The 11,893-nt window shown below is 39.4% G+C and overlaps 1 protein-coding gene across 1 annotated transcript; it reads left to right on the forward strand.

The window, feature by feature from the left end:
• Positions 1–1,683: 1,683 nt before the first annotated feature.
• Positions 1,684–7,651, forward strand: syngr3a (synaptogyrin 3a). Its single transcript, XM_056261620.1, has 4 exons — positions 1,684–1,924; positions 4,755–4,989; positions 5,218–5,363; positions 6,714–7,651. Exons 1-4 carry the CDS (start codon positions 1,823–1,825, stop codon positions 6,915–6,917), a joined length of 687 nt encoding a protein of 228 aa, XP_056117595.1. The 5' UTR covers positions 1,684–1,822; the 3' UTR covers positions 6,918–7,651.
• Positions 7,652–11,893: the final 4,242 nt, after the last annotated feature.

An 11,893-nucleotide genomic window follows, 5' to 3' on the forward strand; every position in this document is an offset into this window, starting at 1 on the left:
TGCCATAATACTAATAACTGAGTGTTCTTCATGGTTTACACTTTTTATTACCAGTGTATTTACATGACTTTTCTCATTTGTAATTTCGGGGGTTTTATTTACTCACAAATAGCAATTTCTACTTAAAATATTAGACCTTGTCTTATATAAATTTGTTTATATACAATTTTATGAACCTAAGTATGTTTTGATAGTCAAAACAATGTCATGCCAAAGGCTCTGTAGGCTATGAAACAAAAAAAAATATGCTGAAGAACATTAGGGTAAAGCAACACTAGATCCTATTGACAAAATATTCTGCATGCCTCCTAAAATGTTCCATTTGGCCTGCTATGGGTGAAGCTGAACAGACCCTATGAAGTTAGCTGACACAACCGTAAGAAATAACATGAGACTGGTGGAATTTTGAAAATCCAAATGAATAGACATTAAAGCAAAATAAATAAGGATTGAAATTATATTATATTTCATTAAATATAATATAATGAAAGAAAAAGAAATACACAAATAAATAAAATAATAGTGTATATAACTAAATCTACAAGGAGGGATAGAAAGCTACAAGGCACTTAGGTCATGGAAAAAATTGGCTACTGTAATAGCTTTTTCATTTTAGAGAGCACAGAGGGATGAAGCAAGAATTTTAAGCTCATTTACAAAATGAGGAAAGGAAGGAGGGGGGGGGGGGGGGGGGGGGTAATGCTTATATTGATATATTTTACCCTTCCCAGTATAAAACTGCACTAGACTAGTAGGGAGAAAAAAATGTATTACAAGGACCAAGATAGAGAATAGTGGCATTAGAACAAGATCTTAAAACTGTAAATTTAGTTTTCAAATAGAATGACACAATCATAAGAAAATCTATATTTATGAATGAAGAATTTAGCAAGTCCGAAAAGGTTGTTAACCAGATAGTGTTGTGTACAATGTTTCTTGAGCACACCAAATTGAACTTGTTCATAGCTAAAGGGGTTGACATGGATGTCGATGTGGTACATTTTGCTGTACAACTGAGAACAGAATAACATACAGAAGAGATTTGGTCAGTTTCAATGTCATTCTCACAAAATTGACAAGAATTTTCCCCCAATATAAAATTTTGACCTATAAGTAAATTATTTTAAAATGGAAGTTCTTTTACTTCAGGGAAAATTGGAAAACTATAGGTAACCCATTCTTATCTCCTTCAAATCAAAATAAATATAGTGTCATCTGAGCTGATTTGGTAGTCTATCAATCTACACTTCTACAAGCATGTTGTTACATAAATTATCTCTTAGAATGGTTACCTAAACATTGGGATGGAGAGGGATGTCACATAGTGTGCAAGAATATCACCATGTTTTGAGGTATGGCACTTACAACTGTGTAAAACACCAGGATGGCATTTTTTAAACAGAAATCATTGTAATTGAGAATATTACCATAACTGTCCATCATACACTAAAGACAAAAATATTCAATTTAAACCAGTTTTCATAATACAAAGACTTATTACGGGGTACAATAAAAAAGATTATTCCAAATACAAGTCTTGTGAGGACTAAAGTTATGAGAAAATGCTAATTTCCAACACAAGAGGACTTGCTGATGAAAGACAGATAAGAGGTTGGAAGACTCGAAATCACACTTCTTAACCACCCACTTTCCCAAACACCGAAGAGAAGACTAGTCAGTAGATGTTGCTGTTGAGAATGTAACACAGAATCAGAGAGATTGCGCACGCCTCTGACAGTGTGTGTGTGTGTGTGTGTGTGAGTGTGTGTGTGTTTGCCTACCTCGACCAAGAGCCCAGAGCCTGAATAACAGTAGGAGGAAAATGGACGGAGTAGGTTCATTTGGCGCTGGGAGAGCCGGGGCTGCTTTCGACCCTTTTGCCTTTATTCAGCAGCCGCAGACCATCCTTAGAATATTATCATGGGTAAGACACTTAATTACCTACAGATATTCATGTCAGCCTAGAGGAGACAAATGTAGTCTGTGAGAATAACCCAGAGCAAATCATAATTATAACGTTTTCATCACACGCTCATTTAATAATTTAACGAGGTCAATGGGGAAATATGACGTTTGTAGATATGCGTTTATTTACGACATGTAAGATTATTTTTCGTTTATATTGCAAATTTTGACGTGTTGATGTCACGAAGCGTATTTGCCTCTGATGACGAGATTACTCATGTGATTCAGAATAATAACATATAGAAGCATGAATAGCCTAAATACACGCGCTCATTCTTGAATCTTTTGTGTTGTTTCGTTTATTATTGTGAGATGAATTCGTTTATAATAGCATTATATTATATTTATCAATAGGCCTATTATCACGTAGACGTGACTTCATATAGGCTATATACCTATGTATAGAGCCTAAATTGATGAACGTTTCTCTTTAATGCAATATAGTTTTTTTTTTTCAGTAAGAGCATCACTATAGTGTATCAAAAATATAAGCGAGTGTCTCATTTTGAGCATTAATGTTGCTCAGAAATGCTGTTTAGATAGGCAGCCCACTAGGTTTTGATCTGCAGCCACAGTCTGCTTCTATATGACCGGCTCCTCGATTCTGATTGGTTGTTGCTTTACTATACGCTCATGTACTGTTACTTCCATTTTTGCATCAGACACACACATCACGTGGATTATGGCTTTGTGCAATAAAATTCTCTTTCAGTCAAATTTTGTTTTATTCCGTGTAAAATAGGTATTAGCCTATATAAATATTTTCAGAAATAAAAGATTTCATACAGAACAGGACATTTTGTCCTAGAAAAGGAAAATATTGATTTAGAACATTTGCAGTAGGCCTACACAATGTTAATTTAATAGCATTGATATGGTCATAAAGTGAATATCATTATGACTGTGTAAGTTTATCTTTCTGTTTCATTTTGTAATTGAAACATTTAAAAAAGATAGACACTTTATAATAGCTTTAATTAAGAACATTAGCTATCAATACAACATTATATAATGCTTATTGTTAGTAAGTTTGAAATAGTTTAATAGTTAGAAATGTAATGAAAAATGTTTATATATATATATATATATATATATATATATATATATATATATACACTCACCAGCCACTTTATTAGGTACACCTGTCCAACTGCTCGTTAACACTTAATTTCTAAGCAGCCAATCACATGGCGGCAACTCAGTGCATTTAGGCATGTAGACATGGTCAAGACAATCTCCTGCAGTTCAAACCGAGCATCAGTATGGGGAAGAAAGTTGATTTGAGTGACTTTGAACGTGGCATGATTGTTGGTGCCAGAAGGGCTGGTCTGAGTATTTCAGAAACTGCTAATCTACTGGGATTTTCACGCACAACCATCTCTAGGGTTTACAGAGAATGGTCCGAAAAAGAAAAAACATCCAGTGAGCGGCAGTTCTGTGGGCGGAAATGCCTTGTTGATGCCAGAGGTCAGAGGAGAATGGCCAGACTGGTTCGAGCTGATAGAAGGGCAACAGTGACTGAAATAACCACTCGTTACAACCGAGGTATGCAGCAAAGCATTTGTGAAGCCACAACACGCACAACCTTGAGGCGGATGGGCTACAACAGCAGAAGACTCCACCGGGTACCACTCATCTCCACTACAAATAGGAAAAAGAGGCTACAATTTGCAAGAGCTCACCAAAATTGAACAGTTGAAGACTGGAAAAATGTTGCCTGGTCTGATGAGTCTCGATTTCTGTTGAGACATTCAGATGTTAGAGTCAGAATTTGGCGTAAACAGAATGAGAACATGGAACCATCATGCCTTGTTACCACTGTGCAGGCTGGTGGTGGTGGTGTAATGGTGTGGGGGATGTTTTCCTGGCACACTTTAGGCCCCTTAGTGCCAATTGGGCATCGTTTAAATGCCACGGCCTACCTGAGCATTGTTTCTGACCATGTTCATCCCTTTATGGCCACCATGTACCCATCCTCTGATGGCTACTTCCACCATGTCACAAAGCTCTAATCATTTCAAATTGGTTTCTTGAACATGACAATGAGTTCACTGTACTAAAATGGCCTCCACAGTCACCAGATCTCTCAACCCAATAGAGCATCTTTGGGATGTGGTGGAACGGGAGATTCGCATCATGGATGTGCAGCCGACAAATCTGCGGCAACTGTGTGATGCCATCATGTCAATATGGACCAAACTCCCTGAGGAATGCTTCCAGCACCTTGTTGAATCTATGCCACGAAGAATTGAGGCAGTTCTGAAGGCAAAAGGGGGTCCAACCCGTTACTAGCATGGGGTACCTAATAAAGTGGCCGGTGAGTGTATATTCTCCACAGACCCAAGGTATGTATAACCAGGGAGTTAAAAAATGTGTCCATTTTATCAACATCAATATTTTAGTTAAAATGTATGTATACTTTATATATGCAGAAATGAAAATGCGTATATTTTATCTGTTGTAACTGGTCACCATTTTACATATTTGACACATTTTAAATAAAGTTTTTATGGTTACTATATTTTTTAAAGTACAAATATAGTCTCTCGATTAATATAAAACTGTAACTATAATTCTACAAAAATGATAAAAAAAATTATCATTTTAGAAGATGAAGTATAACATGTGACAGTGTAAGCTTCTGTCACTGCTTGTCATTTCATATCAACTGCCTTTACACAATAGTATTTAATGTAATAGTATTAAATGTTTAATGTCATTTACAAAGGGTTTTAACAGCATTATCATAAAAACACAGCATTAAGTCATGCGTATCTTTTCTCCTGCAGATCTTCTCAATAGTGGTGTTTGGATCCATAATAAATGAAGGCTACGTCAACCATGGCAGCGAGAGGCTCTATTGCGTTTTCAACAAGAACAACGATGCCTGCAACTATGGGACCACCATTGGGCTCATAGCATTTCTAGCCTGCATTTTCTTCATTATCCTTGACGTGAAGTTCCAACAAATCAGCAGTATTAAAGACAGAAAGAAGGCAGTGATGCTGGACATTGGATTTTCAGGTAAACAATGAGAGCAAGTAAAAACAGACTCAGACTTTCTGTGACTGCATGCTATTTTTAAGTGCTGAATTATTTACGGGGTCTGGCAACGATTCATAATCTCCACAGAAGTAACTGTATTGCCTTCAGACATTGTCACTTTTATTTGTGATTTTGTCTATTTATGTAAACACGGGGGCAGTGAACTATATTGTCATTAGTCTAATATTATTTTGTACATGATTACAGGTTTCTGGGCATTTTTGTGGTTTGTTTGTTTCTGCTTCTTGGCCAACCAATGGCAGCGCACCACCCCAGATGAGCTGCCATTAAATCAGGGAGCGGATGCTGCCAGAGCTGCCATAACCTTCTCCTTCTTCTCCATCTTCACCTGGGTAAATGAGAAAATGGAAATGAAAACACATTTTACTGTCATTTTATGAGAGTGATCGCCGTTCTTGCAGAATACAAATCCATTTTGAGTTGAGTACTTGAGGAAGTTGTTAAATCATGACCTATCTCATCGACATTAGCTTGCTCTACATACTGGTTTCAGCCCTCAGGGGATTGGGAACATGTAATAGAATTACTTCCTTTTCCCTGGCTATGAATGAGGATAAGAATAGTGTTTGGTGCTGTGTCCTGATGTGAGAGAAGCAGTGAAAGACATTGGCTATTTCTTACAGTTACTTACAAGAGTGAAATGTTTATCTCGTCTGTGATTTTTAGAAATCGTTACATAAACGATTATTTTATTTTGTTTATTACATATATATATTATATACTGTAAATGTTTAATTCATGTTTCTTGCAAGGACCTGCAAATGTTGTTTTGATAATACTGTGATGTTTCAGCATCACTGTATAAAATTATGGTTAATAAGTTATGACAACATATGTTTTTACATTGCTTTAACTCATCAAAATAAGTTAAGCAATTTTTGACTTTTTTTATGTTATACAAGATTATACTAATTTTTAAAGTCAGTTTAATGTAATTTAAGTTGAAATGACTTAAACATCCAAGTTGATTGTGCTTAAAAATTTAAGGCAACAACTTTTTTTTACAGTTATGTTGCTAAGGATACAACTTTAGCCATATGACAAAAATACAAAACTAAATGCCAAGTACTAGAATAGTTTGTCACCAATATTTCTGTAGTGCTTTGAGAGCAGGAAAAGTGGTCAGAGTTGAGAGTTGTTATTTTTAAAGAGAGTTTGATTAGCCTGACGTCGTCATACTCAGATTCTAGTCAGAATGTGAGTCTGATACTGCTCCATTGGGCTGTGATTATGGGGTGTGTTTCAACCGAACCAGGAAAAAAAATGCCTCTGCACTCAATTGGATAGACCGAATCCCGTAGGAAGGACGGCAAAAACATCTTTCCGATCGACAAATGCCTTGATCGCGTTTCTCTGTTCCTCTTTTAAAATGAATGCACTGTCTACATCTTATAACAGACGGGATGGCTGAATCTACACATCTAAATTCTCCAGCGGCAGCCATACTTTGTTGTAAACGAATTCAACCCAAGCACTCTTTGGTGACGTGGATGATTACGTTACTGTTGATCATCTGTCCATCATCGTATAAAGCCCGCCCGGACAATTTGATTGGTCCGAACAGCTTTGGTTCGGGCATACTTGCTTCTCAAATGTTGTGGGCGGGGCTAAGTTCGGCTGGCATCCAGGCTAGAGTTTGATAGTAATCCATGACTTTTAGTTGCTTTCTCTTTGTATTTCAGGCTGGTTCGACTGTAAGAGCGGTGCAGAAGTACCTGCTAGGGACCGATATGACCCTGTTCACAACAGAGCACATCGATGGCAACCCTCCCGTCCAGCCCTACCCCACCGTCACAAGCACCGAGCCCGGCGACACATACCAGAGCCCACCCTTCACTGAAAACCTGGACCCCACCGGCCAAACCTACCAGGTGCCAATTTACTGAAACGCTGCCGAGCAAGAGTCCAAGTGCGATGTCATTGGTTTATCATGTGGATGACTGGCACTGCTCTTCAAACTGAAGTGGTGTGACAATGTTCATAGGTAGTACCGTTCTGTGAACTTCTGTACAAGAATATGTCGATTGTGATTTCACTTTCATTTGGAATATTACGTGTTAATTTATCAGCTGGAATGAAACTGATTGAAGGGTATCAGTGTTGTATAAAAATGAAAAAGGTTACGTTGCATGTATTATATTTAGAGAGCTATAAAGTGCCATGCATCCTAAACAATAACTTATATATTCAGTTTCCATAATGTTATTGGGTACTGTATATAAAGTGCAATATCTGAAACATGGAATCACCAAACGTTTGACACGTTCTCCAACTAAAAGCTTACGAGAGGTGGTCTTCCTAAAAGAGGGCGGGGTTTCGCTGTAGATAAGGGTGTCTTCTATATCAAAGGTGTGTAAAAATGGTGTTGATTCAATGTTTGATTTCGTGAAGCCTCTAAACCTGTTGAGACAAAGCAAGATTTGGGATTTTTTTTTTGTGGATTTCGAACAAAAAGTTATTTTATTTTTATCAGAGCCACAATTAGTTGCATTTTAAAAGTGAGGAATACAACTATATAGTTATGTAAAAAGTTGATTTGGCATTTAAAATAAACATATTTGAAGAAAATGGCATTTGAAAGAAACTAATATTTTTATTCATCAAGGACACATTAGATTGATAAAAAAAGAATTCTATTTCCAATAAATGCTGCTCTTTTGAACTTTCTATTCTTCACAAATTCACAGTTATTGCAAAATATTAAGCAGCACAACTGTTTCAACATCGATGATAATCAGAAATATTTCTTAAGCAACAAATGGTAAATGGACTCCATTTATATAGCGCTTTCACAGACCCAATGGCCACCAAAGTGCTTTACATTTTGCCTCACATTCACACACCGATGGCGGTGTCAGCCATGCAAGGCGCCATCCAGCAGCTGGGGTTAGGTGTCTTGCTCATGGACACATCGACACTTGGCCCGGTGGAACCGGGGATTGAACCACCAACCTTCTGGTTTGTAGACAACCTACATGTACCACTGAGCCACTGCCGCCCATTATCACTGCCGCCCAAATCATCATATTAGAATGATTTCTGAAGGACACTAAAGGCTAGAGTAATGATGCTATAAATTTAGCTTTGCCATCACAGGAATAAATTAAATTTTAAAATATATTAAAATAGAAAACTGTTCATTTAATTTGTAATAATATTTTACAATTACTGTTGTAATTTTGATCAAATAAATGCAGCCTTGATGAGCATAAGAGACTTATAAAATATTTACAGACCTCAAATGTTTGAACAGCAGTGTAAATTGCAAAGTGATGTGTTTGGGACACCCTTCAGATATTCATCAGTTGGCTGTTGTAAAAAAAAAAGAAAAAAAAAAAGCTGTTTGGTGACCATCATCAGTGCTTTGTCTGATATGTGGTAGATTTTGGTAATGTTTCTGTGTTCAGAGATAGGGCAACATACAAAAATGATAGTGATTGTACTTCAAAACATGTAAATGAAGTATGTTTGTGAAAGTGGTCAGGGTCTTGTGTTTTCTGTACTTAACTCTGCACTCTTTAAAATGCCTCATGGACCAATATTTCTAATTTACTGAGGTATGTTTTGCTGGATCAAAATTTGCACCTCTAAACAAGTATAATAGGCGATGAAGAGATGTGAAATTAAAAGCCTTATTTAATTTTTGTATTTGTACTCCTTTGAAGGACAAAGTGCAAAATTTGCATCAGTAAAAATGCCTTGACCTAGTCCATAACTCTTTTAAAACAAATATTACATACTGTGTCTGCAGGCAATATATGCCATCTTGTGATTGAAAGATGTACACAAAAGATTTGCTGTTGTCAGTTGGAATGTCTTCGGACTGCAGTTGTCAGACCTTATAAAAATAAAGACATGTTTTTTCATGAGTGGATCACCTGTAATGTGCCCCTTTAATGACTTTTGCATTCCATTATAATGAGATTATTCAGTTGTCAGAAGCTGTACCCTGTAACATTTTGAACTTTCTACTTTAAATTGTTTCAAATGGTTATATAATTATATATTCTGATATAACCCAATGTTATTTAGTTCTAAATTTAGCATAGAAAACGTTTATGTTTACTCAGGTAACCCTGGTTCCCTGAGATAATGGGAACGAGCATTGTGTTAGTTCACTAACTCTTATGGGGAAAACTCCCGTTTTCTCCGAATCCTGAACCCTGATTGGTTCACATCTGAGCAAGTGCACAGACAAATGGCATTTCAGCCTGCCGAAAGGGGCGGGGTTGGCTGCCTATATAAGCCATGCATAAATGCCCAATCGTCAGAATCTTTCGACTGAGGAGCGGCTAGCATAACTCGCTGTGCAGCGCAGTAGCTTGGCAGCTACGCAATGCTCGTTCCAGTTATTTCAATGAACCATAAACGTTACCTTTGACACTTTCGGCACGTAGCATATTCTCGGCCTGAGGACCACTTTACAGTCGTTAGGAATGAACTCAAGGCAGGAAGGTTCCACAGACAGAGCCTGCAGATCTCCAACTCCCTTGACTGACGCTAAAGCCAGCAAGAAAGCAGTCTTAAGCGAGAGGGACCGAAGGTCAGTTGACTCAAAGGAAGGGTCCCAGAGGGCCCTAAGGACTGTGGAGAGGTCCCAGGAGAGGACCGAACACGGGCAGGGAGGATTCAACATCCTAGGTCCCCTGAGAAACCTAACAAGCAGGTTGTTTTTCCCAATCGATTAGTCGGCCACCGGGGCGTGATTTACCGCAATGGCCGCCATGTGTACTTTGAGTATGGAGGGGGCGCGCCCACCGTCCAGCATCTACTGCAGAAACGTGAGAACAGACAAAGTTTCGCACTTGGCTGGGTCTATTTTCCGAGCTAAGCACCAGCTTGAGAAAACAGACCATTTCCGAGCGTAAAGGCGCCTTGTGGAAGGAGCCCTCGCTTCCGAGATCGCTCTCGCAACTTCCTGGGGAAGGCCTGATATGGGCCAAATATGCAGGTACTACATCTCCAGTTGGGGGTACCAAATTGTTGGGGACCTGCGTAAGTAGGGCTACAGGATGGAAGGCATAAAGGAGCAAACGAGGCCATTTCTGTGCCAGCATGTCTATTTCCGTGCCAGCATGTCCATTTCCTTTGAGAAGTATATCTGGCAATGGGAATTCTCTTTCGTCGCGAAGAGATCCACATCTGCCTGACCGAAGGTGCGCCATATCGTGTTGACTGCCTGGGGGCCCATTCCCCCGGTGCCGGTCCGCCGCATGAAAGCATCTCTGCTCCTTCGTTGGGGCAGCCAGTCAAATTGACCGTCCTCACTGAGCGGAGGTTCCTCTGTGCCCAAAGCAGGAGATGGTTCGCCATTATGTGCAGAGGGCGAGACCTGAGAGCTCTTTGGTGGTTTATAAAGGCAGCCACCATCCTGTTGTTCGAGCGGATCACCGCCATCATTTCCAGGCAGTTGATGTGCCAACTTGACATAAGGATCGCCGCCCATGAGCCAAGGCTATTCTGCCGTCGCACAGGGTACCCCAGCCAGTCTTGGAGGCGTCTGTCACGACCACTTTCCTCCTGAAAACCGAGCCCAGCGTAACCCTGTTTTGGTAAAAGCAGGGTGATTTCCAAGGGACCAAGGCTTTGACGCAGCCGTGGGTCACCTTGAGAGTGTGTTGGCCTGTGTGCCACGCATGGGGTGGGACTAGGCCGTTCAACCAGAGCTGGAGTAGTCGCCTGTGGAGCAGGAACAGCGGAATGACCAAGGAAGCTGCCGGAGTTCGCCCACTCTTCGCACTCAGAGGCATTGAGTCTAACTCTTAGTCAGACCTGCCGAACGAGACCATGCCACTCGTGCCAGATGAGGAGCGTCAGCTTGGTTGCAGAGCGTGTAGAATCGGCTTGCCTGCAGAGCGTTGTTGTTCCGCTGCAAGGCTCGTTCAACTGCAAGGAGAGCAAGGCTTCAGTCTTCGGAGCAGTGAGATGATCTTCACGGTGAAGGAGAAAGATTCTGACAATTGGGAATTTCTGCAAGGCAGAAATATAGACTGCCAACCCTGCCCCTTTCGGTGGGCTGAAATGCCATCAGGAACCAGTTTTCCCCATAAGCGTTAGTGAACTAACACAATGCGAGTGAACCGTATCGAAAGGGAACTTCAGAAGCTGTGAAAACAAGAAACACCTTAAGATCCAACTATAAAATTAGATAAGACTAAGGAATAGTTCACTGAAAAATTTAAATTCTGTCATTTACTCAATCTCATGTTGTTCAAACTTGCATGACTTCTACCAGGGAACACAAAAGATGATGTTTGGCAGAAAGGTTCCCTTTCATTTGTTTTACTGTATGGAAAACTAAAAGTGAACGGTCACGGAGTTTGTCAGTCCCTGATATTCTGCCTAAACTCTTAACGCCCGTTCACATCAAGAACGATAACTATATTAATGTCCACACCAGATGATGATATACTGTTTATTGCACATGCTGCAGTTTTGTCGTCTGCCGCTTTAAATGCTCGAGCTCTTGAAAGCAGGATGGATTCTGATTGGCTGTCCATTTTTTTTATCGTTCATCAGCAAGAAAAAAAATTGATTACAACAATATCGCTTCTCTGTGCCATTATTGTTTTAGTTGTGGTGTGGACTCTGCTATTCTTTTATAATTAGAACGATTTTTCATTAGTTATCCTTGGTGCGAACAGCCTTTAGAAATAAAGTTCCATAAAGGCTGTTTTCGCAGCCGATGACATACATTCTTAAAAATAAAGATTCCAAAAGGGGGGTTTTGCAGTGGTGCCATAGAAGAACCATTTCTAGCTTTACCAAAAAACCTTTCTGAGAAAGGTTTCTTAAGAGTCAAGAAACCTTTTTTCGACTACAAAAAACTTTGGTGCAATGAAAAGGCTCCAAACTTTCAGTG

Source organism: Rhinichthys klamathensis, unplaced genomic scaffold (assembly GCF_029890125.1).
Source record: "Rhinichthys klamathensis goyatoka isolate OS25496 unplaced genomic scaffold, OSU_Roscu_1.1 h1tg000184l_1, whole genome shotgun sequence".
NCBI classification, from domain to species: domain Eukaryota; kingdom Metazoa; phylum Chordata; class Actinopteri; order Cypriniformes; family Leuciscidae; genus Rhinichthys; species Rhinichthys klamathensis.

Bases quoted from the DNA above. Each gene is read 5' to 3' on its own strand.
- syngr3a (XM_056261620.1), top strand. From the start codon at position 1,823: ATGGACGGAGTAGGTTCATTTGGCGCTGGGAGAGCCGGGGCTGCTTTC. The intron at 4,990-5,217 runs GTAAACAATGAG...ACATGATTACAG, and splicing joins GCTGGACATTGGATTTTCAG to GTTTCTGGGCATTTTTGTGG. The intron at 5,364-6,713 runs GTAAATGAGAAA...TTTGTATTTCAG, and splicing joins TCTTCTCCATCTTCACCTGG to GCTGGTTCGACTGTAAGAGC.